Source organism: Didymella exigua (assembly GCF_010094145.1).
Source record: "Didymella exigua CBS 183.55 unplaced genomic scaffold M421scaffold_7, whole genome shotgun sequence".
Lineage (NCBI taxonomy): Eukaryota > Fungi > Ascomycota > Dothideomycetes > Pleosporales > Didymellaceae > Didymella > Didymella exigua.
The window spans coordinates 622,467-649,773 of record NW_022984781.1 but is presented as its reverse complement, the minus strand read 5'-3'; the positions used below and the strand labels follow the sequence as shown (position 1 = coordinate 649,773).

The following is a 27,307-nucleotide window of genomic DNA, read 5'->3' as shown; positions in this document are numbered from 1 at the left end:
TTGGATGATGTGACTGGACGGGCTGCGATTGGTGGGCCTTTCCCCGCAAGGTCCACTGCACCCCGGAAGTTTGACCCCAGATTCTGCCTTTCATCAGCATTCGCGAACAATCATTTACGTTGCTCGATTCAGGCTGAGAAGAACATGATTGTGCGCCGAGGTGTCATCGTGGGTTGGATTCAAGTTGACAACATCCCCTGCTGACTGCTTGCTTCAAAGAATTCAAGTGCTGAGATCGTGGCGCTCGTTGCTTGTGCCACGAGAGTGTAAGGCACTGTGCTGACGTTGAGCTCGCATCGACATTCTGCTTGTGTTGTAGGCTTCGAATTGCCCTCCTGAGACCTGGACGGAGTCAGCACCCTGGAAAAGTTCGTGGTAGCATCGAGCCTAGGTCAGCTTATCAAGTCTTCACGTTGTGTCAGTTGTGATCCATGTATGATCTGACGCATGCACTCGGCCTGCAGTCACCCTGATCAACACCAGGACCATGATGTGACATGTCAACAGCCGACGGTGACCGCACCGTGCGTGCGAGGCTGTTTCCTGCAGACAGCCGAGCATGTGTCACTCTCATGTCGGGCCGGAAGCAGCCACCTTGTATCACGACCTGATGTTGCAGCAGCAGCCTGGAAGCGCGGGAATTGCGGCTGCGAATATTGATGTCTGTAACTGAGACGCTTGGGTTACGGTGGACCGACGCGACGGGTGGGAGACACGTCAACACGCCTCTAGACGGAGGTTCCTGAGCGCGGGGTCGCCGCTGAAGGATGATGCACATGCGAGCTCGGTTGGCGGCGCAAACTGTGTTCGAGAAATCTTCCATGCTGTCGGTAAACGAGGTGCTGCTGGGGCTACATCCTTGACCTTGTATTGCTGGCGAGGATGGCTTCGATGTGAGTACTGTGCGAATGACAGATCTTCTGATGGCTCCGCCGAGTTCTGAAAGATGTTGACTTGTCCGCTGCAGTGAGCAGGACAGACTTGGGCAAGTTTTCAGCTCTGGATATAGATACTGGTTCCACATACCTGGATCGACATCATCCGTGCATTCAGGGTCTTTGCTCGTGCAACTGTAAGACAGGAACTCGAGATGCTTGATCGCAGCAAGTCGATGCTCAAATTGAGGCAATGCAGAGAAGACTGCACTCGCTGATCATTGCTGGTTTCTGCAGGCACGCGTGCAGTCGCCCATGTTATTGTCTGGCATATAGCCGTGTTAGATGGTCACTATGGTCTGGTTGGCTCTGCTCTCCCAAATTGGTACCACAGTCACCGTCAGCCTCCGCCAAACAACGGCTTCAACGGCGCGAACGCGGAAGATATCCGCCGGTAGCCCTCGGTAGCACAGGGTGTCACTTCCAATACAAAGACTCAGGCTAGCGTCATCGTCAGATGGTTTGCTAGCGCGATGGTGTTGATCGTGCTGTTGTCGCAGTGGCTGTCGCCTGAGGCTTGAGCGGCTAAAGACGTGGGAGATGCCCCTGCATGTGCCGGGCCATATGATCAACACGTCTGTGATAGCTAGTGTGCTGCCGACCGCTGTCAGTAGGGTCGCCGGCCCGAGAAGGACATCAGCCAGTGTCCGTGTACGAAGTAGAGCACTGTCGTCAGTATTGATTGACGTTCAGAGAGTCGCCGCAATCAGCCTTATGCCGAATCAGATACAAGGAGAGGCAGTGGTGACGCAGAGGGCCTTGTGCGAGCGGAACGCGTCGACGTTGACGCGCCTTGCTGCAGGTGCTGCACAACTATAGAGAGGCCAATACTGGGCGCGCGGGTGCTGATGGGCATTCCTGGCCCGCCCAAGTACCTGAGCAGCGCAAGCGCGCAGTCCCAATCATTAATGGGTCGCCCAAGCCGGGTGGTGGTGGTGCGCCGCACTGGTGCTGATTGATTGACGGATGAACTTGTTCAAGGGTGCAGCGAAGAGGTGTCCAGCGCCAAGCTCTAGCGCCGTCTGCCCTTGATTATTTTATTTTCTTCTCGCTGCGCGCATTGTTGATTGTCAACCCACCGCACCTCTTGTCATCGCCGGCGCTGCACTGTTCGCGCCTCGCTACCAGCATCGCCCTTATTAACCGAGCCTGCAGAACGCCTGTTGCGGCCAGTCAGCGTGGCAGCGGGAGTCCAGGGCCCAAGCGAAGGTTTGGCGAAGGCCAGCCGAAACTAGCAATCTGCAATCTGTAAGTCCCCCAGCACGCCGTCCAACAGCACGGCGCACAGCACAGCTCGCGCCGCGCTGCCACGCTCCATGGTGGCCTGCTCGAGCCGGCTAGCGGACGGGACTGGCGACATTGGCGAGCCCGCTGTGCTTGCTCCCTTCCGCGGTGGGCGCGCATTCTTGACGTGTGCCGTGTTGTTCTGCGCCGCCCCGGCCACCGCCTCGCCTGCGCGAGCGCTGCAGCGCGCCACAGCAGCGGGTCGGTCGGTCTCTGAGGTGGCCAGCACACCCGGCAGCACTTGAACGCCGCGGCGACACAGCCTGTGCTAATCTCCCACGACGCAGGTCGAACGCGCAGGCCACTTGCAGGCGCACCAGGACGCAGCCGAGAGCATCCCTGGCCACTCTTCTAGTCGTCTAGTCTCTGGTCTCTGGCGGTCGCAGTCTCTAGTCTCTGGCGGTCGCAGTCTCTAGTCTCTAGTCTCTAGTCTCTAGTCGTCTAGTTGTCTAGTCGTTGGTCTCTAGTTCCTAGATTCCAGTCCCTAGTCCCTACTGTCTAGTCCCTAGTCCCTTCTCTCTGATCCTCTTGCCTCGAGAGCTGCCCCATCTGGCTAAGCCACGGCCTCGCCAACAGATCCTGGCCATATCTCTCGCTCGCTGGCATCCGACCCTTAAGCTTTCAAGCGAGCTGCGGCTGCGTGCTCCCCTCAAGTTCGTCCCCAGTCCCAACCCAGGCAGCGCTGCGCCGAGGGTGGCATCGCCCATTGCTAGCCCATGTCACACGATTTTTCCAGCGTGCCCTCGCAGGCCAACCCGGCGCCCTACTCGCCCGCGCCATCGCACTTTTCGCCGTCCAGCATGGCCGACCTGAGCCAGCAGCAGGCGCGCGCCCAGCAGCCGCAGCCGCAGCAGCAGCAGCAGCAACCTCCGCCGCAGGGTGCCTATGCCTCTCCTCACTCGTACCCGTCGCCCACCTCGATGCAGCCCACCTACAGCTACCCTCCGCCGGGGCAGCCCCAGGGCGAGCCCTACCGCGGGTCGCCGTCGGCCGGGAACATGTCACTGCCGCCGCTGAACCTGCCGCCAATACGCCTGCAGGACGGCCAGCAGCAACCACCGCCGCAGCACCCGCAGCAGCTCCAGCAGCTCCAGCAGCACCCGCAGCAGCTCCAGCAGCACCAACAACCGCCCATGGGCTCGCCGCTGCCCCCGCCGCAGCACGCAATGCAGCAGCACTACCCGCCGCCGGGCTACGCGCACCCGGGCCAGCCCATGAACATGGGTCCTGCGCAGTACAATGCGATGCGCTACCAGCTGCCCCCGCAGGCCGACCAGCGCGTGCTGTCCGGCGGCCGTCACAAGAAGGAGATCAAGCGCCGCACCAAGACGGGGTGCCTGACCTGTCGCAAGCGCAGGATCAAGGTGAGTACCGACTTCAATCGCGCGTCGTGACGCGTGAGGTTCGTAGGTTCGAGGTGTCGCTTCGCAGAGGCCGCCGTCGTTGCTCCTAACCGAGCCACCATGAAGCGAGCGAGCCAAACTATCGGCACCTCTAACCTGACCGCGCACCATCAACTGCACTGCACACGCGCTAACCTTCACCCTCCACAGTGCGACGAAGCGCATCCCACCTGCCGAAACTGTCAGAAGAGCAAGCGCGAGTGTTTGGGCTACGATCCCATCTTCAAGCAGCAGCCTGGCCCGGCCCAGATACAGCCAGCTCCCAACTCTGCGCCAGCACCGCATTCCTCGACGCCGCCCGTGCCCGCCCAAGCCCCACCTGTGCCCGCCAACTACCAAAGTCAAGTTCCCCAAGGCTACGCGCCCGCCTCCTCTGCCGGCTACGCGCCTGCCGCAGCTGCCCCAAGTGCCGCTCACGACCCGCAAGCTTTCAACGCCATTGACCCCGCCCTCGCCGCCGCCGCTGCACCTGGAATGCACCCAAGCCAGTCTCAATACAACGGCCTGCCAATGGACCCCAACTTGAGACATTCAAGCTACGCGCAACCGCCGCCCCCGCCGGAGCCGCACAGAGGCAAACGGCTCAACATTGCCGACATCTTTGGCATCTGCAACCACAGTCCACCAGATGTCCCACCCCGGACAGCACCACCACCGCCTGAGATTGACGAGCAGTTCTCCCAGATCTTTGTCAACGACTACGTCCAAGGTCTTGACTACATGTTGCAGACAACGTGGTATTCCAAGGACAACAATGCTATTCACCGCGTCTTCACCAACCAGGCCCTCCACGAAGAAGCAGCCTTCTTTACCGAAACCATCAAGAACCAGAACAGCGCCGCGGACATGTCCAGCGTTTTCAGCCAAGAGGCTCGCTTGATCTGGCGCCTGCTAGGATCGTGCAAGCTTCCTTCCCCCGCTACCAACGGTATCAAGGTCGAGGAGGGCGGCGCCCCAGCAGAATCAGAGGACCTGGCACTCAGGGAATGCCGTGCCCGGTTCGATGTTTTGGAAGCCTTGTTGACAAACTCGACCGTCGAGACAAACCCTCTACGTAACCTTACCTACCCGGAAGATACTCACGAAGAGAAGAGGCATGAGGTTGACTTCTGGCTCAATCTTGGTGACTTTGTCCGCTATGCTGGCGACGAGCGTGCCCCACAGGGCGCTGCTGACATGGCTCTTGGTACGATGCGCACGGTACTGCGCGTACAAGAAGTAAGAGATGCCATCTACTCGATAGCCGTTGCTCGACACTACGGCGCGCGGATAGGAGGCTTCCCGAACGCGCTACCGCAGCTAATGGACCCACATGAAGACAGCGATCTAAGTAAACTTCACGTTGCTATGTCTTTCATCAGCCACGAAAGCCGTGCGGGATCACAGCAAGTCCTAGCCCGAATCTGTGACATGGCTATGCTCTCATGGGCAGTGGCCAGGAGTCCTTAGTCTGGGTTCTTGGATTCATTCGATATTCCCTATCCCAGTTTCAGCCACGCCCCAGAGGACTACCTGCTGGACAAGAGCCTGTTCGCCAGAAAAGACTCTCTTGGAGGGCCAGTGGTCTCTTAGGCTTATTTGTACCACTAGGTCGGAATAATGTTTCACGGTGTTGCATGCATACCGCTTTCGCGGTCGTTATATCCCCCTGATCTTCTTCTTTTGCATTCGCTGTGCCAATGTTGGCTACCTTCTTGTGGATTATACACATCTGTCTCGCAGTACTCTGTTCGATCTCAATACCTGCATATAGCGAGGGAGCTGGTGGTTCTGGCAGTATGAAACATACAACAATACCCATTTTGGTTCGACGCAACGTCAGTCCCGTCTCACTCAGGTGATGTTTTCTGTCTGCGGCATGTTACCTCACCAACTCCAGCACAATGGGAGGGTAATGAATTCGAAACGAGCGTGCGCCTATAAAGACGGTAAAGCGGGTCCCTGCAGCTCAAAGTCGATTCACCGCCATTCTAGTGCAACAGCAACAATGTCATCTCGGTTCCTGGGTACTATGCAAGCAACGCGTGAGCATTTTAATCTCGAAATGGCTTTAGCCGCACCGACTGCACCGTACCTGTCATCTCTCGAATCAACTCATCTCACCAATGCCCAGCCTTATTCATCTTCCCAACGTCCAAGCCCACACAACCACACCGATCCACATGATCAGCGAACTGGACCTCGTCCCAACAGCACAGCACCACATCACCTCCCGTTCCACACAACGGCTGCGTCGGAGAATATCCACTCCCCCGGCTCACACGCCAGCGCCTCACCGCTGATCACCGCTGCCGTGACCCTCCAACCATCGTCATCTACGGCCGCATCACTCAAACATCATCCCAACCCTGCGCCGCGAGCCACTCGGCACCCGCCCCGGCGTCGCACGGCCGTGCCACGAACATGTGGTCTGTGTCCGTGGCACACGGGCGTCCGCACTTATCGAACGGTCGGAGCTACAGCGGAGAGACTGCTGGCTGGAGAAGCATGTATCGAGAGCTTGTGAGACGTCAAGGGCGCGGTTTGGCGGTTGAAGCGGGGTCGGCAGATGGGAGGCGTTGCGCTGCGCGGCATATAGATAGTAATCTAAACTCCAGTTGCCACGCGCATCCTGGTTTGGCAGCTCTGGGCTTCTGGGGGCGAGCGGAGGCGTGTTGGGGTGCTGAGGTGCGCTGCGGGGTGGGGGAGGGGGGGAAGCGCAGGTGTCGGGTGGGGAGACGGTGTGTTGCACGGCATGGTTGGACTGTCTGACTTGTGGATCAACGCAGAAGCGTGGTGCAAACTATCGGTATTCACCGCTGTGGTCGAGTAGGTTGATTCGCTTGTCGCTGCAGCTGTCAGCACTATAGACACTGCTGGAGGGCCTACAGAAGCAGCAGGAGAACGTGGACCTAAGCGCATGGAATTTTGCGTTCTCGGACGTTCCACAGATAAGTTTCAGGGCCGACGCCTGCCGATGAAGGCACTCGAAGCGCGATATTGATGATCCAGAGGCCATCTCAAAGCATCTCTGCTCAGCTATGGAGAACACCAACTACCAAAGGTTATATAATTGGGGTCAGTGCGATGACCAGTTCACGGCGGCGAAAACGAAAGGCGCACTGCATTAAGGGGTAGCGACAGGGACGCAGCAAAGTAGAAGTAGTGGGAAGCAGGAAAGAGATGGTCCTTTGATACCGTAATCTGCTCTTTTATGCGGAGAGGAGATACCATGACGCATTGGGGAAGACACGGGGGAAAAGGCTTACTCAAGTATAGAGACTAAAGCTCTTGCTAGGGTTGTCTTTCTAGCTGAAGGCTGAAGCCTTAGGGCCCCCGATGCTTGGGTGTTGTGCGGTATCGGTGCTTGCATATCAATGGGCCAGTTGCATCTGCTGTTGACAGGAGCATTTTGAACTTGAAACTAGGTGTTGTGGTTTTGGTCACCCTCGCTTCAGGGGGAAGCATCTACAGTTGTCGAAGGGAGCTTTTGGCTGGCAGTGTTGTTGGCGGCGGTGTTCCGCAGAATGTTACCATAGGCATGCTTGCTGGACGAGCAACTGCCTGAATCTTCAGATGCTATTTGAGATAGATTGAGAGCAGATATACCAGATCTAGGATGCTTGCAGCGAACAGATGTAGTGCGTATGTGCTTGTGGGAAAATGGTAATATCAAGCAGAAGAAGGGCTCCACGAGGCCGAAGTCGGAGCTCGGTCATTGTTAGTGAGCGAGCTTCGACCGACCGCACCATTGACAGCCTCGCAAAGAGTATCAATCTACATTCACTTTCAACAATGGCCGCATCACTGCTCAGTGATTTTCCGACCACAGCACCTGCAGCTCCGATACGAAGGCTTCAGTTCGCAGATGTAGGAACCCGCCCTTTCCTGCACCATCCTTCCCAGCTGAGTCATTGAACTCAGGTCGCCGTCACAGCAACTGCCAAAGATTTTGCAGGCTTCTATCGCGGAAAGCAATATCATGAACCCGACTTTGATGCTGTTCTGGACCGCGCAGCGGCGGTAGGGATCGATAAGGTGATGCTTACTGGCATGTACCTGGCAGACGTTCCCACCAACCTTGACATCGCGAAGAGGAGGAAAGAGCAATGCAAAATTACAATTGGTGTGCATCCGTACCACGCCGCCGAAGCAGATGAGGGAGGGGATCCGTATTACCAAGACATTGCACAAGCAGTTACCTCCACGCTGAAAGAGGAACCTCGGCTGCTGGGCGCGTTTGGAGAGCTGGGACTCGACTACGACCACCTAGCCGCTGCATCAAAAGAAGCCCAAATCCGCGTCTTCAAAACACAGCTCGACATGATCGTAGCCGAAGGATGGCGACTCCCACTATTTCTGCACTGCCGAGCAGCTTTTAACGACTTTGTTTCCATCCTAACTCCCTATCTCGATCGCCTGCCCTTGCGGTGCGGACTAGTACACTCCTTCGTCGGTACGGCCTCGCAAATGCAGACTCTCATCGACCTCGGTCTGGAAGTCAGTGTCAACGGCTTCAGCTTCCGCGCACGTGAGAGCCTAGAGATGGTGCGCGCCACTCCTCTGAATAAGTTGCAGATCGAGACCGATGCGCCGTGGGGTGAGATCCAGGCTACGAGTGACATATCGAAAGCGTATCTGAAGAATACGACGAAGCTGCCTTATGCTGCGAAGAAGAAGGATAAATTTGTTATGGGTGAGATGGTCAAGGAGAGAAATGAGAGCTGCAAGATGGAAGGTATCGCATTGATTGTCGCGGGGCTGAAGGGTGTCAGTGTTGAAGAAGTCGCCGATGCAGCGTACAGGAACAGCACAGAAATGTTCTGGAACAACGTCTAGCAGTACAACAGAATTTCGTACAATGTAGATGAGATTTTGCGCCCGACTTTAGCCCTCTAGGATCTTCTCTTCACTCAGCTCAAAGCAGGATTTGAATGCGGATCTCCGGTGACTGCGGGTCGTTTTCATGTCGCGTCTTGAAACCCCAAACAGCGCTCATCGCACAGTCTAATTCGCGATTCTGTCTGTCGTACATGGCCCTCAGCTCCGCTCCGATTTCCTCGACTGGCTTCACCTCATCTTGATCGTGCAAGGGGAAGGAAGGGCCCAGCGCAATGAGAGGCCATTGCTGCTACGATGCGAAAGGCGTCTACGCGCACACGATGAGCCCTCTCGGGTCCCTGGGTTGAAGAGCCTGTCGATGTCAAAATGGTGTTTTCATTTGATAACTCGACGACGTCCCCCTTTGGCTCTTGGTTCGTGATCATCGTTGTTGCGTGCTTTTGGTCGGCAGATTGTAGGCACATGGCCTGGTCAGGCTGGGCGACCTGGGCAACCTGGGAAGACATACTCGGCATGCTGTTTACGTGTGATCGTAAGCCTTGGAAAAGGATACGTGACATTGAAAGCAAGGGTGGGATGGTGGTATGTCGAGTGGTTTGTGGTTTGAACAACTTCTGAGCCTCTGTCACTCTCGTGTTTGTTTGAAGACACAGCAGAAGCATCGGTTGTCTTGACCGTGATATATTTACATGTGAGATGCGAACAAGATGTTGGAGCATCATTGAAAAGGCTTGGAAAAATGTTCTGTCGAGATCAACGCTTGGTCGAGTTGACCCTGGAAGCTATCAGTGACGTGGGCAATTGGACCCTCACTCGCACTGCCCCCTCGTCACCCATTATCACGGAATCAAAAAGTTGGCCCTGGAAGTGAGATTTTACCCCTCTGCAGGTACATCTTGGATTACCAGACCACTCGGAAACCATAACCAACGCATCGAACACGCCAGCCGCATCCCAACAACCTCACCATGTCCATACCCAAATTCAAGCTCGAGCTCAAGATGAAAGTATTGAAACGCACAAAATACCGACGAAGTGATCAGGCGGGATTTCGCCTAAAATCGGCATGTGCGAGCAGAAACGACAAAGGTAGTGTGCTCGTTGGGCGGGGTTTCCCTGTTCACCAGCGCTCGTGGATAATATATGCGCGTAAGATCACTTCACGTCTTTCTCCAATTACGTTTCATCTGAGTCGACCTCTTCACGGGAGCCCCCTCCCCGAATTGACCGCGTCAGCCAACTGACTTGTCCCCGGTCGGTTCTCCGCATACCGCTCATAGCTATCCAAATACAACTCATCCGTGCTCGTCGTCGCCATCACGCTCGGCTCGTTATAAATAGCATCAACCCACACCTTCCATCTGCTTCCCTCCTCTGGCTCGGGCCAGCCTCGATACGGACCCAGCACGCGTCGAAGCCGGAGCACCCACGGCGCGACCTGCACATCGACGAAGGAGATCTGCGGGCCGAGGAAGAAAGGACCAGTTTTATCGGCGGCGGAGACGAGTTTGCTGATCTGATCGCGGAGTTCTTGCGCGTGCGTAATTTGGTCGGACTGGTTCTGCGCTTGCAGGAGTTTGTAAAACATGGGAATCACGTGACGATTGACGTGGTCGGACCAGAGACGGCTAGTTGCGCGGGTTTGAGGGTCGGAAGGGAGGAGGTGCTCACCAGCGTTTAGGTCCTCGAGATACTCCATGATTACGGTGGATTCGTGTGTGCTCCATGTTGGACCGTGGCGGATGGCGGGAACGAGGCCGCGGGGATTGACATCTAGCAAGGATTGGGGTTTCTTATAGGGGTCGACTTCAATGTACTGGTAGGGGATCTTCTTGTGTTCGAGTGAGATCCAGACACGCTGGACGAAGGGACTCGTGGATGTCAGCACGACTGACAAAAGCTGCGTAGTAAGTGTAAAAGATGACATACCAGAAGCAACTTCCGTACAGTTTGAGGTCTTCTTCTTTCGCGTGGTTTTTGACTGTTGTCAGGGCATTGCCAGTGGCTTTTTTATGGTATGTCTTCTTGGAAGAATCTCCGCCCTGGTTGGTGTCGGTCATTGTGGACGACGATGATGCAAAGCGAACAGGGATACGTGAGATTTCGATGGTGTAGTGAAGCAAGAAGATGTAAAGAGATGAGGACGCGATGCGATTGAACTCGAAGCTTGCAGCGAGCTTATGAAACGGACGGAGGCAGATCGTGATATGCTGGGAAGTGAATACACGAAGGATGGTGGAGATGCACGGTGGCTGATATGCGAAGTGGAGTTGCTGCACCCCTCGGTAGAACCATCGAAATGATGTCATAGCTCGACTTCGTGCATACAAAACGAACGCGCGGAAGAACAAAGCGGAACAGTCGCAGTAAGTAGCGCACAGGTGTTATTGAGGTGAGCTTACCTGCACTTTCTTGACGTCCTTCTCGTTCTTCGCGAACGTCCTCACGACGATGTTCTTCTTGACTCGATCGCTCTCTTCGAGCGTGTGTTTGTGCGGCCCAGCAACACCGTCTCCTTTCCCATTCCCTCCATTACCATTTACTCTCTGGAAGGTATAGAATTTCTTTGGCGGAGGCCCACGTAACGGCGGTCCAGGTAACGGCGGCGGTGGAGGCGCGAACATGCTCATTCCGGGCTGCAGTATGTTCGGTTGCATCACCCACGGCGTCATTGTCTGTTGCGGCGTCATCTGTTGGCCGAAAAACATGCTGTGGTCTGGTGCCGCGCTTGATGGTCCAAGCTGAGTCGAGCTCATGGACATAGGGTCGTCTTCTTCTGTTGCAGGCGGTGGATGGCCCATCTGCTCCTCGTACTCTTTCTGGTCGAAGAACTCGGTGATCTTGATCTTAACATCACAGAGGTCTCGCTCGCGTGCAACTCGCTTCCGCTTCTTTTTGTCTGGATCTGTGGACTTCTTGGTGCCGGGCGGCCGACCTTTTAGTCGACAGTCCCAGTAGTGGGACACAAAGCTCTTGCGCTTGTGTCGCTGCGTCGAGCGGTGCGAATAGACATTGTCGATGTGCGGGAAGTAAGTTTGGAATTGCTCTTGAGTCAAGGTGATGATGTCGTCGACGTCGAACAGTCGCTGCCTCCACTCTTCCAGATCCGGCGGATTAGGAATGAGCTTGAGGCCCTTGAACTGGCCATGGTTGACGAGCGTGTTCTCGTCGCTGGGACCTACCACGCTTTCTAGAGGCGAACTGTACTGCTGTTGCTGCGGCGACTGTGATATGGGCTGCTGCGCTATCTGCACCGGTCGCTGCGCGATACGCGGTGTGGTGTGGAGGGGCGTGTGGGCGTGCGGCGTGTGGATCTGGTGCGCGGGGTCGGGCACCGGGCCAGGCGTCAACCCATAGGGCGGGCTGGTCGCATGCGCATGGTGTTGAGGATGGTGCACCTGCTGGACCTGTTGGTAGGGCTGCGGCGCATACGACTGCTGCGGCGCAAACTGCTGCTCGTAGTGTAGCGCATGTGGTGGCAGCGGTGCGAACTGTTGCGACAGTGGGGGCTGCTGCGGGGGGTATTGCTGCTGCTGCTGCTGTTGGTGGAAGAGCTCGTTCGCGTGGAGGCTCTGCTGCAGGTCAGGATGTAAGGGCAGCCCTTGCGCATCATAAAAGATCCCATCCGGGCCCTGCTGCAGGTTCGTAAGGCGCCGGGGCTGCACCGTTGCCTGTCGGTGCAGTTGGTCTGTTGGCTGCTGCATGACGCTAGCTGAGGAGCCACAGGCAGGCCGAGAGACGATGCATCAGTGGATCTGTTCCAGAAAAGCAAATGCGGGGCGGCGACAAGGAGCACATTATTACAGCGGCGGGACGCCCTCGACACCAGCAATGTCGTAGGCAGGATGAAGACGGAACGGATAGACGCATGTGGTTAACTTTACTTTCTTTGTCTGATTCAGCACCGCGCTTTAAGTGGCGATGCTGAATCCGTCGCCCGCTGCTAACGAGACCCTCGTTTTAGCTCTCTACGCAACACTATCGCAGAAAGACATTCCGCAGCTTTCTCCAACTGGAGCTGCTTGCTTGTACCTAACGCCGTGCCATGCCCTGACCAAGAGAAGCATTATCATGAAACATACAGACCCTCAAGCGCTCAACGACTCAAGCATCCCCTGGCAGGAGGTTCGACTTGACTGCGAACATCTTCGATGTGACGCCGGCAGTGAAGCCATCGACCTGCCTCGAGTACTGCTCGACCTGCCTAGAGTTAAGAAGCGTCTCCAATCTGCTGGGCTCCTGGGGTAGCTTGAACAGCCTCTGCCACTCGTCCTCTGGGAGCAATGGCTGCTTCGATGCTGATCGCGCAGAGTTCTCCGCCTTGCGCTTCTGCTGCCACGCAGTGATCTTGGTCTGCTCACGGGCGAGCGAGCGCTGATAGTACTGGTAGTTGTTGAGCTCGGTGTGATGGTTCTCGATGCTCTCAAGAAGCAGGTCGCAAGTCTTCTCGAGGAAGGGGTCAATCGAGAGATCAAGCGAGTCGTAGTTGGGGTACAGAGGAGGCTGGGGGGTGTTCTTGTCCTGGAGCAGGGCAGCAAGGTTGGGCGGGAAAGCGAGCTCCTCCTTGGGGGCCTGTGTAGGCAGCTGGTGGAGGAGGGAGGTGAGAAGGTGCGAGTTGCGAATGGTGACGGGGAGCTCGATGAGGATGTCCGAGTACCTGAGGCCGCTCTTCTGGAGGCTGCGCTTGTTAGCTTCCTGTCTTTCCGCTATGAGGGATTCGTTCCTACCTCTCAGTTGTGAACTTGCTCTCCTTGTAGGCAGTCATGAAAGCAGGGGACAGCCTGTATGCGCGGAGATTCATGGCGCCCTCAGAGCTCCTGCTGACATCGTAGACGAGCGCGACGGTCTTCTCGTTGGGGGCATTCTGGTAGAAGTACTGGTTCTCGATGGTCTGGAGGTTGACAAAGTTGCCCATGCTTGTGCTCGTGTACCAGCCGACATTGTTCGCGTCCACGTTGACCTCGCGTAGGAACTTGATCATCTCGTTTCCGTATGCGATGTTCTGCTTAGCGCGGGGGGCTGAAGCAGCAAGGTTGCTGGAGTTGTCGCTCTGGCCATCGTTGGCGGCGGCGGCTGCCTCAGGGAAAGGGAATGAGTTGGTGATTTCGAGGATTCCGTTCTTTTCCATGCCCACCAGGGCACCTGTAGCTACGCTGGGAAACAACTTTCCGCTGGCAGTAGCGAGCTTGATAGCCACCTGCATACCACTGTCAGCCTCCTACTCATGTAGCTGCATTTCGATATTTCGTCGCGGAAAGAACAATAGCGGGGCGGCCGGCGGGGTTTTCGCGTTGAAAGAGGTCGCACGTACGAGGGCGTCGACTTGGACCGCCTTAAAGGTCACTTCTTTTGTGAAATCCGCCATATTGTCGGTTTTGAGTGTGAGACCGTGACGTGGGTAGGGGCTGGGCTGCGGCGTTGGGCGTTGTTGACGGCGCGAGAGAATTGAGCAGGTGCGAGTGCCAAGAGTTACTGTGCGCAACTACCGCGCTAGCGATTTGACTGAATGAGGCAGTCATTTCACCCGACAGGCAAGGTTATCTGGAGATATCCAAGGTACATCGAAGAAGTCCACCTGAGCTTCAATACAGTATTCGCTATGCTAGTAGTGACGCTGGTAGTAATGCGATCGCTATGCAGACCAAAAAATGCCAAAGTATCCGAACGCGGATGCTTATGCACAAGCAACAAGTAGCTGTCTGATAGACTATCCTCGGCGTGGTCCTTCCCTATGTCTACATCAAGCCATAACCTGGTCTGAGGCTCTCTTTGGGTCCTCACTATCTTTGTTCTGGGCTTTCAGCTCCGGCTCTGTCGCCCCTGGTCCCGCATCCCCCTTGTTTTCCACCACTTCTGTCGATACGCAGGCCACGTCGTCGGCAGTGTTCTTCCTCTTGTGGCCATACGGACTCCATCGTTGAAAAATAGGGGGCCGCTGAGGCCTGCGGTTGTTCGAGCTTGGGTTCCTGGCAATAGATCCATCATCCATGCGTTTCCATTCCGTCTCTTTTCCGTCGATGTGGTCTGAGATGTCGGCATCGTTCTCGTCCTCCCAAATCATCAGGTTAGCGCCGTTGATCTCTACCGACTTGCTACCGTTTCTTGGGACAAAGAACACGTCGGTCCCGGCTTTGCTGAAGTCTTGTTGCCATGTCTCGCTCTGTTGCAGCTTGAGGACGTAGTCCATTGGAAGAGCGTAGAGAACATTGTCATCCTTATCGTAGAGCTCTTTGAGCGGGTAGTCGAGGCATGCCAATCCAAGACTGCAGTCGATGCGACTCGAAAGCGGGTGTATACGACCGCCAAACACCTTGGTCTCGAATGCAATGCCGCTCTCAGTCCACATGTTGTCGCCCCAGAAGACTTCGGGTTCCGAAAGTAGTTCATGATCGTGATGAGGGCCTGACACCTCGCAGAAGTGTGCGATCTCATGGGCGAGGCAGATCGCGAGGAACAAGTTGAACCGCAAGACCATGGCTGGCTCTCTGTAGCGCAAAAGACTCAATTTCTTCGCGGTAGTGTAAAAGTCCGAGTGCAGGCAGATGCGAGAAGTATGGCACTTGTCGTTCATCTTGCGTATCAGGCCGTTCTTGTAATCTCTCACCAGGCCCATGGAAGCGTACACAGTCTCTGGTGGAAGCGGGTTGTTGTGGAAGCAGAAGTAGATCGTATCCAACTGATTGCTCAAAAAGTTGTTGAAGGCAACATGTCGCTCTTCTGACCAAGAAACGTCTTCTCGAATGCGACGACACGGCTGGCCGTATGCTTCTGAGGTTGTGGCACACTGTTTCCGCTCGCCGAAGCAGAGCGTATGCCAGTAGTGTGCAGTAGCGCGAGATGTCAGGAACAAAGTCGCAAGCTGCATACCCGGCTTTAGCACCTCGTAGATATTATCTGGGCAGCCATGCCAGTTCTCAGGACGAAGAATTGGATGAATGTCGTTGATCAGCGAGCATGTCGGAGACACGACATTCTCAGGAAGGGAGACGGCTTGCTTTTTGATCAGCTCGACCGGGTCGAACCCGAGCTTGACAGGTTTTCGCTTCGCCGTATCTTTGCGATGACCCAGCAGCCGTCGGTACTTCTCAAGCGCTTTCCGGTCTGCTATCTGTGCCATATGATGATTGATCGAGATCGATAGCTGCAACCCAAAATCTTTAGGGACTTCTATCGTAGAAGGAGTGAAAGACGCAGAGTTGTTGTAGCTGAGTGCGTCGGGCAAGTCTTGGACAAGCTTATCGATACATGCATCTACCAGCTTACCCTCCTTCAGCTTGCGCAGAAGCAGCGCGTTTTCCCTTCGATCTAGAGCTTGGATATCACCATCTCCACCAGCGGGCAGAAGCGGCCGCAGCTTTTCAGACAATGATGGTGGAGGTCCACACTCCGCAGCTGCAGTTGGCGTCCTGCTCCCGGTGGGAGTCCAATCCATGCTATCTGGGTCTTGGTCTTGGAATGCAGCGCTTCCTACATCAAGTTGCTTAGGGTGCTCATCTTCCAGTTCAGTGCCTTGTTGAAGCCGCTTTTCTATGAGCTGTGTCGCCTGCAGCATCGCCGCATAAGCTTTGCGGTAACGGAACGGATCCATTCTGGTTGCGTTAGTGTTGGGAATAGAGGTCGACCGACCGAGCTGACGTTGGCAGTTACTCTTGGCCAGGAAAATATACGATTTCAACGATACGGATAGGTCTTTGATGGCCGTCGTGGAGTAGATTTATGGACCAATGACCAGTCCGCGACAACGTGGCCGAGGAGATGTTGTGAAAGGACGTTGTTTCATCCAGATTGTGTATTCCAACCCAGATTCATACTGTCTCGGGTATCTCGCAAGTGACAAACGGCGGTTCTTGGATCTGCCATTTCACTTGTCCTTTCAACTCCAAGTACTCGCTACGCTCCGACGGGGCTGGAAAAAGTTGCGCTGCAGGGCATGTCTTACTCGGTATGTTGGAAGCGGTCAACGCCCGCTCAAAAACAAGTCGCGTCCCATAAAGAAAATCTCCGACAGGAAATTAGCAAAATTATCGATGCTGCGGTGGAGTTATCGTTGTCAAGGTCGGTGAGCTGGTGTGTTGTTTAGGCGCACGTGCCGCTCCCGCTTTTGCGCTTTCTTCTTGTGGACGATGGCTGGCTCCACAGTCAGCCTGGCCGTGATCCGCGACCCCTCATCATGTCTACACAATCCCACGGGCTCGACTCAAGCCGCTCATCGCCAAGCCCACTTCCATCTGGCTGCATCGAAGAAGCTTGCATGTTCACACCAATGTCTCTACCAACACGCGTCAATTGCTAGTGGCTCCGCAGTGTCGCTGGCATGTTATGCTCACAGAATGGCGATCTGCAAGATGCAATTTGCTTGCTTGCTTTGACTACGGAACGTCCAAAAGAGCCAGACAAGATCGCATCAGAACTCGGAAGTCCTCATATTGACATTGATGCAAGCTCAGCTGAGGATCACCATTCACCAATCACCGGTGACGGATGCAATCGTGGAGATTGAAATGAAGAAGGAAGAAGAGGACATGTTCGAAGTCGTACATGATGCGAAAGGATCAGGCAATCAACAGGATCTTGCTTCCATGCGCAACAAAGTTCTTGATCGCTTGGCTGAGATTCTTGTCACAGTGAAAACGAATCGCGCAGGCCAGAGTCGGACCTTAAGCTTCCTCGAACCAAAGCATGTTTCTGCTACCTCCATGATCATAGGCGACCCATCCACGGCGGTCGGTATCTTCTGTTCAAGGGACAGGGAAATTGATCAGCGGGGTCATGGCTGTCCTTTTTCTTCTATACTGTCGCCTATTCAGACCGGTCAACAATATTCCCTAGTTTTACTCTCCAGAATGGACGAGCTTTGGGTTTGCTCAATGCAAATCCTCAGCTGAATGACGAGGACTTACAGATAATTACATGAACTTCGCTTCGAGTAAAGCCCCACTTGCCTCAATCGCAATGCCCTGGAAGAATCCTGTGACCCTTGCCCTCCTTCAACTTCAATAATTTCAAGTTCCCGATCTAAAGTTCGATCAACTAGATACTAAAGACTTCGGCACATGCAGGTTCATGACCGAGGCATATTAAACGCTCTCCGGGTTATCATGCCCCTGTTTCTGCTCCAAGCACGACCGACGCGGTCATCCAAAGCAGGAATCACACCTGAGCATCAACTGCGACTTCGAATGCAGGTTTCATGGCACTAGTCCCTGGGGACGGTAGCAGCTGGCGAGTTTCGATGAGCGCGCCTTAAGCACCGTGATCTTGATGCTGAGTAGGTGCAGCAAGCCAGAGTGGCGCTCGAGGACTACCTAGAGACTTTGTTCCCAATGTACCGTAAAAGGATTGCGACCTAGATGCTTAGCATGGACGAGTCCCCTGCGCTTGAGGATCCGAAGAATATCATCCAGCAACTGAGCTACTGTCAGACCGATCTTGCTATCATCAGTCATGTGGCGAGATGCTGTCTCGAGTGTGGAGAGTAGCTTGTCAAAACATTGAACGAACCGGTGCTGGACGGGCAATTCCCACAAGACAGCCAGTACGTGCCGAGCATGAAGCAGGTGCGCCCGATAGTCGCTCAGGACGTGGAGTACATGCGACGCCGGGCTGCGATGCTGTTGTCGCAGATTCAACAGATGAGAGACAGGGTGTAGAGCCAGACGGTATTTGTAAGTGGTTCTTCCCCAACCTGATGCATATGCAGCGACTGACAGTGGGGGGTAGATGCTCAACACCATCACGCAAAGCGATTTTGAATACACCGCCACTATCGCAGTAGACGGCAGCCGCGACAGCACTGCTATGAAAACCATCGCGATACTCGGTATCGTGTTCCATCCCGGCACGTTCATGGCCACTTTGTTCAGCAGCGACATGTTCGACTGGGGCGACGAGGACAATGGCGACCCTCACTCGCTGACAGTTTTGCGAAGATGTGGATATACTGGGTGGTCACAGTACCTCTGACGGTTGTGACACTCGTGATGTGGATGGACAAGGAGGGATGTCAAGAGGAGCACTCAGCGCCCCAGGGTGTTTCGCACGACATCGAACCAGGTGACGCTTCCAAACGCGGAAGTGACCAAGTTAGTCAGTAAAGTGCTCGGTGATGAGAGGTCTGATTATCGATTCGAGACCGACTTGGACATGTCAAGTATGCGGTTTCTGATCAAGGTATGATGATGAGATGAATGAATAAAGAAGGCTTAAGCCTCGTCGAGCAAATCAGAGAATGAAGACTTGCCTCCTCCATGTGCTGGTCATGCGATTATGTTGTGCGTGGACCGAGTCGTCGGAGAAAAAGTATTAAGAAATATCGAACATGTGCTATTCTGCTATTCGAACGATCCGTCCCCGTGAGCGATACCTCGTCAATCATCATCGTCGTCGTCGTCTCCGAAGATGGATTTAAACACATCTTCGGGCGCCCGGGCATTCGCAAGAGCCTCATTCTTCTCAACGTCTACCGTTGCATGACCATGAGCTTGCAGTGCAGCGGTAGCCGGTGCGGTGTCCAGAGGCGCTGGACCCATCCATGCTGGTCGTTGCAGAGCCGGCCCGTTGGTCAAGACTTCATGTAGCATCTTGTCCATGGCTGACTTGGATACCGCCTCTTCCGTCTTCGCTTTGAACCCATTGTCGCCCTCAGCCTCGGTACCGTGAGGCATGTCTGGAGGAGACCTCACGTTGAAGCGCTTACATAGCAATCGGGATGGGTGGAAGGGGAAGCTGGTCCGGGTCATGGCACCGTACATGCCCATCTTCGCTGCCTGTTCCGCGGGGTCCTCGGGTATCTTCGCTGCCTGTCGTATGAGGTTTTCGTCCGTGCTGGCAGCTGTGTTTCCACCTAAGGTTGATGAGGATGATGAAGTGAAACGCGATGCCATGATGCCAGTCGTAGGTTTGAAGACTTGCGCGGCGTGGGCGAACTCTTGTAGTTCCTTGACCCAGTCTGACGTCGAGACCCTGCCACTCCGCTCGGGCAAGTCTTCTCTCAGTCCTGCCCGTAACTCGAGGAAACCAACGTATCTCGCGCGCTTCTGCAAATCCTCGGCATATGGCATCCACCCTGTAGCACCTTTTGCCAGCGCCGCTGCCGCCGTGCTCTTGTCCAAGGTAGGCACAAGACTCCAAAGGTCTTTCGACTGTGCCTTGGCTGCAGGCAGATGTCCTTCGGGTCCGGACTCTCCTCGACCCTGGGGTAGATCGGCCCTGCCAGACAGATTCGCGAGACGGTCGCGCGCACCTCTCGAGATGAAATCGAATATAGATTTCCCAGGCAATTGTTTCTCGCCCAATAGCGCAGATCGACCTTTCGCGTCCAACGTGGACGCTTTTGCGGCATCTGCGACAGATCGATAATCTTCCGTGTTTGCATTTGAAGCAGCTGACTTTGAAGACTTCCAACCCGGAGGGATTTTAGGCGGAGGGTACCCGGGTTTGCTTCCCAGCTCGGCGATATCAGCGGCCAGAACGAATCCTACGAGAGGCGGTCTCCCATCCATAGATGCTCGGTTCAATAAGCTTAATGCCTTCGAAGATGCCTTCTTCGAGACAAACACAGGACCTTCACTAACGCCAGCCTTTACAAACTTGCTCGGCTTCTTTGCTTTCTTATCCTTGCCGATCGTCTTGTTGAAGGATATCTTGGGACCAAGCTCATACGGGTCTTCATCGTCTGAGCCAGTGTCATTCAGTACGCCCACACCGAAGGACGACTTTTTGGCTGGTGGTCTCTTGGCGATGAGAGGCTTCCTCAGACTTTCGGTGAAGCGTAAGTCCATCCCTTGATCTGCCGGCTTCTCTTCCACAACACCCAGCCGCGCTTCTGACTGGTAGCCCAGACCTTTGCGACGCACCTCTTCTCGAGGAATCGGCATGGCTCTAGTGTCATCCGGGGCGAACGTGTAGCTGGCTGCATCTTTGCTTGCAGCGCTGCTGTCCTCGATGCGAGCAGCACGACTGATCTTTCGGCCTACACCCTGATCACGTCTCCAGCCCATCTTTTGCGCCAGTTTGACACCCATTGTCTCTTCCTGATTCATGAAGAGACCAAATAAGCCATTGTTGGCTGCATCGTCTGCACCTCCAATGCCCGCGAAGCTTTGCGCTGTCTCGAGTTGCCGCGTTTCTGCTGCCTCGGCCAGGTCCTCCTCATCCATGAAGTCTTCGGCGCGCTGTGCTGGCGCAGCAGCTTGGTCTTTATTGCGATTCGACCGCGAGGAAACGAATGTCTTGGGTGTCCATCCTTCTTTAGATCCAACTGAATTGAAGTATCTTAGCATAGTCAAGAAGTCTTGCGTTCGGCCAAAGATGGCTCCAAAACTTACCCTGCACTGAAGCCTCCAGTGAATGCGCCGTGCAGCCTCCTGCGCCCTCTTTCGTCCGTCACCGTCTGCTTCCACACAGGCACGAACTCTCCATCGTCTTTGTCGTCTGGCAGCTCAGTGCCAAGAGAGACATAGCTCAAGCCTCCGCGAGGGCGCTTTGACGAGTTCGAGGGCGACGTGTCGCGCGGGCGCTTGTACGCCATGTTGTGCGTTTTGGTAAAAGCTGTAGCGACGTGCGGTGATGCCTGCTAGACAGTTGCAATTTCACGGGTGACTAAGCAACGACGGAAACGTCGGCAGCTATTATTACACGCAGAAGCAATGCAACCCGAGATCAGAATGAAGTCTCCACAGTACTGCGCATGTCGCATATGAAGATACGTAAACATCGATACGAATCATTTCGGTAACGGGCAGTCTGGACTTGGACATGCCGTTCCTGAAAATCGTCTTGCATGCTCTGTTCCTGTTGCATCTTAGCGCGTAGCCAGTAGTGGGACCTATGATGTAGGCCGTTCAGCGAAGCCGCCATCGCTGGAGTCGGCTGCTCTTTTGGAGGACCCTGGATCGCCGCAATTACCGGCTCCCAATAGCTTCGTGTAGGAAATAGATGTACGGATTATAATTAACCATGTGCATCAGCAAAGACCAGACAGCTGAGCGTCAAATGCCCTGTGAGACATTTGACGCAAACTGCGCTGATGTGTTACTACCCCACGACGCAGCCCAATAGCGTCGTGCGTCAATCCGCATTGGTGGAGCTGCTAGTTGCAGGTTGGCCGCTGGGAGCTATCGCGCCAGCCTCCAAACACGAGCCCAAAGCATGGGATATCGCGCACCTTGCTCCTCGCTGCCTACTGTGCCTTTCCGCCCTGCGGCGACCGTGACTGTGCTCTTTGTGCCCTCCCGCTGCGCATCCCAGCCCTCGGTGATGCAAGGTCGCAGCCAGCACGCTTTCGTCTTCGACCCTGCCAAGTTTAGCCCGCAGCACAATCACGATCAACAGCGGCCCCTAATCTGAGGCCTCTGCGCCCACTTTCCCCATCACCACGTGCGGGCGCTGCATTTACTCTCTGAAGCCTGCTGCGAATCGCCAGCGGTCCACTGGTCCCCACCGACGCTCGCCACGCTCGCTGTCGACCGTCTCAGGGCGCTCGCTGCCCTTGCGCCGCCGCGAACATGTCGGCCCCAGCCCCAGCGTCGCCAGCCGTTGTTCGACGGCCACCGCAAAGCGACCGCCCAACTCGCTCGCAGAGCACCACCACCCGCCCCAGCGGACCTGCGCAGCACCTGAAAGACGTCTCTCGTCGCGACTACGAGCAAAGCAACGTGGCTGCGTATTCCCCGTCGCGACACAGCGAATCACGCGAAGCTCCCCCCCAGCGCACCGAATCGAGCAGGCGCCATTCGCGGTATGCTTCAGACGCCTCGACAGCCAGCGCGATGCCCACCAACGGCGTAGCTGCGGACGGTGCGAGAACAGGACAGCCGGTGCAGCAGCCAAAGCGCAGAACGACCATCACGGCCCCCAGCACAGGAACATGGGCGCTCGGCAAAACTATTGGTGCAGGCAGCATGGGCAAGGTGAAGCTGGCAAAACACAACGAGACTGGTGAACAGGTATGTGCCGCCACTACACGGCTGGTTCATGCGAGGGGCAGTGGCATTGGCTAACACAATCCAGGTGGCCGTCAAGATAGTGCCTCGACAGTCGCAGGACCAGCACCAGAGCGCCGCCGACCGCGAAAGAGCCGATCATTCTAAGGAGGTCCGCACCGCACGTGAGGCTGCCATTGTTAGTCTCTTGAACCATCCTTACATATGCGGCATGCGCGACGTCGTGCGGACCAACTACCACTGGTACATGCTCTGCGAGTTTGTCAACGGAGGGCAGATGCTCGACTATATCATTTCGCACGGCCGTCTTAAGGAGAAGCAGGCCCGCAAGTTTGCACGTCAGATTGCCAGTGCTCTGGACTACTGCCACAGGAACAGTATCGTTCATCGGGACCTGAAAATCGAGAACATCCTCATTAGCAAGACTGGCGATATCAAGATCATTGACTTTGGGCTGAGCAACCTTTTCTCGCCCCGAGGTCAACTGAAGACGTTCTGTGGCAGTCTGTACTTCGCTGCTCCTGAGCTGCTGCAAGCCAAGCAATACACCGGTCCCGAGGTCGATGTGTGGAGTTTTGGCATTGTCCTTTACGTCTTAGTCTGCGGCAAGGTACCTTTCGATGATCAAAGCATGCCGCAACTGCACGCGAAGATCAAGAAGGGAGTTGTCGACTACCCTCCGTGGTTATCAGCAGGTAAGATTGGAGGACATCAGAGATGGCTGCTTGCTGACTGGCTGTAGAATGTCGAGGTCTGATCCACCGCATGCTGCAGACGGACCCTTCCCAGCGCATGACGCTTTCTGAGATTATGAACCATCCATGGTTGACCAAGGGATTCAACAGCCCGCCAGAGAACTACCTACCCCACCGTGAACCCCTCCAGCTGCCTCTGGACTTTGAGATTGTGGAGAAGATGACAGGCTTTGATTTCGGAACTCCAGAGTACATCACTGCCGAGTTGACCAAAGTCATACAATCTGAGGAGTACCAGCGCACTGTGCGCCTTGCTGCACGCAGGACTACAGCACAAACACCAGAGACCGAGAGGAAACGCGGCATGTTCGAATTCTATAAGCGACGAAACTCGATATCGAGCCGAGAGCAGTTGACTGCTTCTTCTTCAGAGGAGGTATCAAGGGGTCTTGACCCAGTCAATGCTTATAGTCCTCTCATCTCGGTCTACTACCTTGTCAGGGAGAAGAGGGATCGCGAGCGAGCTGAGGAGAACCCAGGCGCTGTAGCCATGCCTCAAAGCCCTGGAGAGAAGCCCCTGAAGATGCCTGATCTTCCTGCACCACCACCGGCGTATACAAATGCTGCCACTTACGAGATGGCCGGCGAGAAGCCTACCGGTGGCCGATCGCGACCAAGAGCCAGGACTCACGGTGAAGATGAAGTGACGGATAGCTTGAAGAGAGTCGATCTCAACAAGCCTCCTGGCGCCGCCTCGCCAGCTATACTATCGCCGCCAGTCGAACAACCCAAAAGGGAAGGCCCTGTGGGAGGTCTGTTGCGCAGGTTCAGCACGCGCAAGTACCGACACGAAAGAAGTCAGCCTGATGTACCACCCACACCACCCACACCAGCAGTCGCAATCTCGAGCCCTTCAGAACCAGTTCCTCCTTTACCTCAAGCACCAGCAACTGTCCCTAGAAAAAGTTTCAGTATTCGCAGACCCCGTGATAGGGACACTGGGTCTTCGTCTCAGCTACCCACGAGTACCGCAAACCAGCCAGAGCTACTGTCCCCACCCGGCAGCTCTAACAGCGCTGCACGAAAGCTCAAAGCACTTGGACGGTCGACCAGCGTCAACTCTGCTGACTTCCGTCGGCGCCTGAGCCGACGTGGCAGATCGACAGAGAACACAGGTGAGCGCGAGCCTCCACAAACAAGTGGCTCAGACAGGTCAGATCTCAGCACGCAGCAACCTCGACCAAGTTATGATCCTGGCGCCGATGACATCACTTCTAGCCCCCGCAGGAATCAGGCGTCTCGTGCAAAGTCTTTGGGCCACGCACGCAGAGAGAGCATTCAGGCACGGCGGGCAAAGCGAGAGCAGGCCAGAGAATCGAACGTGCCTGAGGAGACCGACGCAGAGTTGGCGGAGTCCGCGGCTGAGGAGGCCAGAAGCCCAGGTGCTGTGAAGCCCGTCTTCTTAAAGGGCCTCTTCAGCGTTTCGACAACGAGCAGTAAACCGATCTCCTTCATTCAAAACGATCTGATTAGGGTCTTACACGAATTGGGCGTCACCTTCCAACCTATCAAAGGCGGCTTCAAGTGCCGACACGCTCCGAGCATCGACCACGGAACTCCCAATATGCCAACTTCCCCTCCAAGCGGCAGCCATAGGAGGAAGATCAGTTTCGGAGGGTTGATTGGAGGCGACCGTGACAGGGAGCGGGAAGAGTTTAGGGAATCAAGCCGCGCGCCCAACACGCCGAAGTCGCGATCTCGACCATCCCCTGCGGATCACAGCTTCACTAATACCGACGAGTCTGATGACAGCGATGAGAGAGATGAGCGCAGACCACGTGCAGGGCGTGCACTGGCTGCTGGTGAAACGACCACACATGTGCAGAGCGATCTAGGCGCGCTGGCACCTCTCGTTTTCGAAGTTCTCATTGTCAAAGTACCACTTCTGCAACTACACGGTCTGCAGTTCAAGAAAGTCGATGGAGGCACCTGGCAGTACAAGAGCATGGCCCAGCATATCCTGGAGAACTTGCGGCTATAAATGACAGGCTCTGAACACTGTGTTCGGGGCGGAGCATGTTATCATTTTTCATGGGAGGAGAGCGAATAGCGTAATTCAAAGTAATATGTCGAAGTTTGTCGATCTTGAGTATGATTGTGAACCTACTTTCGTTGCCGTTGTGCAGACAACGGCTTGCAAAGTGCACATGTGCATATAATTATGCCGTGAGGTCGAGGATGCCTGGTGCCTGGCGCCTTTACTGCAGGGCCTCGCCTATGGATGGACTCACTTGATCTGGGCGGCAGCGATCTCCGTCAAAGCGTCAAAGCGTCAAAGCGCCAGCCTCAGCCTCCCGCACTTGCCGCCAAGACAGTGGGGGAGATCGTGTTGGAACCTCACCCTCTCAGGTACTGACCAAACGTACCTACATCCGCGCCATTCACCGCTCTTCTACCCACAACCGCAGGCACGAGCTGCTTCGACAAGCTATTACTTATATCCATCGGTCGCGTCTATTCTCACAACGAATACCCAAACCGAACCCACGAACGCGCGACAGATGCAGCAAATGCAACACCTCTTCACGCAGCAGCAGCAGCACTACCCGGGCGAGTGGTCGCAGGGCCATCACCAGCACCCCAACCACCATGTAGCTCAGCACGGTCAACTCCAGGCGCAGGCGCAGGCTGCCCAGGCGCAAGCTCAAGCACAGGCTGCCGCTGCCGCGGCTGCCGCCGCGCAGGCCCAACAGCAACACTACCAACGGATCGCGGGCAACAATGGGACAGCTGTCTCTGGCAATGGCATCGTGCCTCGGGGTCCCGCGAACGATCTCCAGGCCAACACTGAGATTGGCATGACGGAGGAGAACAGGCGTGTGCTCGACTGGATTGCGCAGCTCATGAAGCCAGCAACACGCGAGTCCGCCCTGCTCGAGCTGAGCAAGAAGCGTGAGCAAGTACCAGAGCTTGCTCTGATTCTCTGGCATTCATTCGGTATGACAGAATTTCCGTTGCAAGTATGCAAAAGCTAAGAAACGCAGGTGTTATGGCCTCCCTTCTCCAAGAGATCATCTCCGTCTACCCCCTGCTCAACCCGTCGCAGTTGACGGCCGCTGCTAGTAACCGCGTCTGTAATGCGCTCGCGCTCCTCCAATGCGTGGCGTCCCATACCGAGACTCGTGGCCTCTTTCTGAGTGGTAAGTGCGACACTGTTGTATCGAGAGCATGCCTGACACAGACGCAGCGCATATCCCACTCTTTCTCTACCCATTCCTGAACACCACTTCGAAGTCGCGCCCGTTCGAGTACCTCCGTCTGACTTCCCTCGGTGTGATCGGCGCCCTTGTCAAGAACGACTCTTCTGAGGTCATCAACTTCCTCCTCACAACAGAGATCATTCCTCTCTGCCTTCGTATTATGGAGACAGGGTCAGAGCTCAGCAAGACGGTTGCTATCTTCATCGTTCAGAAGATCTTGCTTGATGACATCGGCCTTGCGTACATCTGCCAGACCTACGAGCGCTTCTACGCAGTTGGAACTGTGCTTAGCAACATGGTCAACCAGCTTGTCGAGCAGCAGACAGTCCGTCTTCTCAAGCACGTCGTTCGATGCTTCCTTCGGTATGTTCTGTCCTCCCTCATCTACATTTAATAGCTAACATATCCAGCCTGAGCGATAATGCTCGCGCTCGCGAGGCTCTGCGTCAGTGCCTTCCCGAGCCCCTCAGGGATGCGACTTTCTCTTCTGTACTTCGAGATGATGCAGCCACCAAGCGTTGTCTTGCACAGCTGTTGATCAACCTTTCCGACAACGTCGTTGATGCGGCCAACAACCAGCAGCTGATGCACTGAAAAACTTCAAGGGAAGGGGCGGGATGCGTTCCGCATCTTCTGTTCAGCAGGATGCCCTCACTTTGATTTCCGTGTACTTTATAGGCTTCGGCCTTTGCCTTTATTCAGCGTGGCGGCATGCATAGGGGACAGTCCGGGTACATAACCTTGGTCTGGATATTGTACGGTTCTGGCGTTGGGGTCTTTCCGATGCGATACCCGTGGGAACGATGTTCATGACATGTTCCTACAGCATCTTATCATCTTTACTGGACGACTCTCATGGCGAGGAGTTATGGGCATTGCACGGCGTGGATTCATAGTGCGTGGTTTGGCTTCGGATAAAAGCGATATGTATAATATTTGGACAGCTGGCTAGCCGGAAATTTAGGG

At 55.4% G+C, this 27,307-nt stretch overlaps 12 protein-coding genes across 12 annotated transcripts; 6 read left to right on the top strand and 6 right to left on the bottom strand.

Annotated features, from left to right (window-relative positions):
• Positions 1-2,935: 2,935 nt before the first annotated feature.
• On the top strand, positions 2,936-5,071 carry M421DRAFT_57978 (uncharacterized protein; the record flags this gene model as incomplete). The annotated part of the gene is made up of 2 exons (XM_033595555.1): positions 2,936-3,583; positions 3,773-5,071. 2 exons carry the CDS (start codon positions 2,936-2,938, stop codon positions 5,069-5,071), a joined length of 1,947 nt encoding a protein of 648 aa, XP_033451137.1.
• Positions 5,072-5,609: 538 nt separating this feature from the next.
• Positions 5,610-6,605, top strand: M421DRAFT_90679 (uncharacterized protein; the record flags this gene model as incomplete). Its single annotated transcript, XM_033597881.1, has 3 exons — positions 5,610-6,124; positions 6,220-6,289; positions 6,435-6,605. The coding sequence occupies 3 exons, from the start codon at positions 5,610-5,612 to the stop codon at positions 6,603-6,605; spliced, it is 756 nt and encodes a 251-aa protein (XP_033451136.1).
• A 780-nt stretch (positions 6,606-7,385) lies between these two features.
• Positions 7,386-8,487, top strand: M421DRAFT_418360 (Mg-dependent DNase). Its single transcript, XM_033591758.1, has 2 exons — positions 7,386-7,471; positions 7,526-8,487. Exons 1-2 carry the CDS (start codon positions 7,397-7,399, stop codon positions 8,438-8,440), a joined length of 990 nt encoding a protein of 329 aa, XP_033451135.1. The 5' UTR covers positions 7,386-7,396; the 3' UTR covers positions 8,441-8,487.
• A 1,157-nt stretch (positions 8,488-9,644) lies between these two features.
• On the bottom strand, positions 9,645-12,147 carry M421DRAFT_3158 (uncharacterized protein; the record flags this gene model as incomplete). Its single annotated transcript, XM_033589249.1, has 3 exons — positions 9,645-10,314; positions 10,373-10,653; positions 10,846-12,147. 3 exons carry the CDS (start codon positions 12,145-12,147, stop codon positions 9,645-9,647), a joined length of 2,253 nt encoding a protein of 750 aa, XP_033451134.1.
• Positions 12,148-12,305: 158 nt separating this feature from the next.
• M421DRAFT_418358 (eukaryotic translation initiation factor 3 subunit 3) lies at positions 12,306-13,872 on the bottom strand. The gene is made up of 3 exons (XM_033591757.1): positions 13,755-13,872; positions 13,171-13,640; positions 12,306-13,121 (listed from the first exon to the last, which is right to left on the bottom strand). The coding sequence occupies exons 1-3, from the start codon at positions 13,806-13,808 to the stop codon at positions 12,548-12,550; spliced, it is 1,098 nt and encodes a 365-aa protein (XP_033451133.1). The 5' UTR covers positions 13,809-13,872; the 3' UTR covers positions 12,306-12,547.
• Positions 13,873-14,015: 143 nt separating this feature from the next.
• Positions 14,016-16,507, bottom strand: M421DRAFT_418357 (uncharacterized protein). Its single transcript, XM_033591756.1, has one exon. The coding sequence runs from the start codon at positions 16,029-16,031 to the stop codon at positions 14,184-14,186; it is 1,848 nt and encodes a 615-aa protein (XP_033451132.1). The 5' UTR covers positions 16,032-16,507; the 3' UTR covers positions 14,016-14,183.
• A 108-nt stretch (positions 16,508-16,615) lies between these two features.
• On the top strand, positions 16,616-17,372 carry M421DRAFT_418356 (uncharacterized protein). Its single transcript, XM_033591755.1, has one exon. It carries the CDS (start codon positions 16,879-16,881, stop codon positions 17,326-17,328), a length of 450 nt encoding a protein of 149 aa, XP_033451131.1. The 5' UTR covers positions 16,616-16,878; the 3' UTR covers positions 17,329-17,372.
• Positions 17,373-17,538: 166 nt separating this feature from the next.
• Positions 17,539-18,563, bottom strand: M421DRAFT_361537 (uncharacterized protein). Its single transcript, XM_033589684.1, has one exon. It carries the CDS (start codon positions 18,313-18,315, stop codon positions 17,749-17,751), a length of 567 nt encoding a protein of 188 aa, XP_033451130.1. The 5' UTR covers positions 18,316-18,563; the 3' UTR covers positions 17,539-17,748.
• On the bottom strand, positions 18,382-20,857 carry M421DRAFT_418355 (uncharacterized protein). The gene is made up of 2 exons (XM_033591754.1): positions 20,770-20,857; positions 18,382-20,702 (listed from the first exon to the last, which is right to left on the bottom strand). The coding sequence occupies exon 2, from the start codon at positions 20,599-20,601 to the stop codon at positions 18,811-18,813; it is 1,791 nt and encodes a 596-aa protein (XP_033451129.1). The 5' UTR covers positions 20,602-20,702; positions 20,770-20,857; the 3' UTR covers positions 18,382-18,810.
• On the bottom strand, positions 20,660-21,014 carry M421DRAFT_418354 (DUF1604-domain-containing protein). The gene has a single exon (XM_033591753.1). It carries the CDS (start codon positions 20,970-20,972, stop codon positions 20,766-20,768), a length of 207 nt encoding a protein of 68 aa, XP_033451128.1. The 5' UTR covers positions 20,973-21,014; the 3' UTR covers positions 20,660-20,765.
• Positions 21,015-21,601: 587 nt separating this feature from the next.
• M421DRAFT_418353 (Pkinase-domain-containing protein) lies at positions 21,602-25,222 on the top strand. Its single transcript, XM_033591752.1, has 3 exons — positions 21,602-22,389; positions 22,454-23,081; positions 23,129-25,222. Exons 1-3 carry the CDS (start codon positions 21,949-21,951, stop codon positions 25,120-25,122), a joined length of 3,063 nt encoding a protein of 1,020 aa, XP_033451127.1. The 5' UTR covers positions 21,602-21,948; the 3' UTR covers positions 25,123-25,222.
• A 429-nt stretch (positions 25,223-25,651) lies between these two features.
• M421DRAFT_58058 (cell differentiation protein rcd1) lies at positions 25,652-26,935 on the top strand (the record flags this gene model as incomplete). Its single annotated transcript, XM_033595561.1, has 4 exons — positions 25,652-26,078; positions 26,126-26,281; positions 26,329-26,704; positions 26,752-26,935. 4 exons carry the CDS (start codon positions 25,652-25,654, stop codon positions 26,933-26,935), a joined length of 1,143 nt encoding a protein of 380 aa, XP_033451126.1.
• Positions 26,936-27,307: the final 372 nt, after the last annotated feature.

Coding starts and splice junctions, on each gene's coding strand:
- M421DRAFT_418357 (XM_033591756.1), bottom strand. CDS start 16,031: ATGGATCCGTTCCGTTACCGCAAAGCTTATGCGGCGATGCTGCAGGCG.
- M421DRAFT_418360 (XM_033591758.1), top strand. CDS start 7,397: ATGGCCGCATCACTGCTCAGTGATTTTCCGACCACAGCACCTGCAGCT. Junction 7,472..7,525: donor GAAGGCTTCAGTTCGCAGAT/GTAGGAACCCGC, acceptor CATTGAACTCAG/GTCGCCGTCACAGCAACTGC.
- M421DRAFT_418354 (XM_033591753.1), bottom strand. CDS start 20,972: ATGGCGTACAAGCGCCCGCGCGACACGTCGCCCTCGAACTCGTCAAAG.
- M421DRAFT_361537 (XM_033589684.1), bottom strand. CDS start 18,315: ATGTCGCTGCTGAACAAAGTGGCCATGAACGTGCCGGGATGGAACACG.
- M421DRAFT_418353 (XM_033591752.1), top strand. CDS start 21,949: ATGTCGGCCCCAGCCCCAGCGTCGCCAGCCGTTGTTCGACGGCCACCG. Junction 22,390..22,453: donor ACAACGAGACTGGTGAACAG/GTATGTGCCGCC, acceptor AACACAATCCAG/GTGGCCGTCAAGATAGTGCC. Junction 23,082..23,128: donor CCCTCCGTGGTTATCAGCAG/GTAAGATTGGAG, acceptor GACTGGCTGTAG/AATGTCGAGGTCTGATCCAC.
- M421DRAFT_418356 (XM_033591755.1), top strand. CDS start 16,879: ATGCAAGCTCAGCTGAGGATCACCATTCACCAATCACCGGTGACGGAT.
- M421DRAFT_418355 (XM_033591754.1), bottom strand. CDS start 20,601: ATGGATGAGGAGGACCTGGCCGAGGCAGCAGAAACGCGGCAACTCGAG.
- M421DRAFT_418358 (XM_033591757.1), bottom strand. CDS start 13,808: ATGGCGGATTTCACAAAAGAAGTGACCTTTAAGGCGGTCCAAGTCGAC. Junction 13,641..13,754: donor CGGTCCAAGTCGACGCCCTC/GTACGTGCGACC, acceptor AGTGGTATGCAG/GTGGCTATCAAGCTCGCTAC. Junction 13,122..13,170: donor AGCAAGTTCACAACTGAGAG/GTAGGAACGAAT, acceptor TAACAAGCGCAG/CCTCCAGAAGAGCGGCCTCA.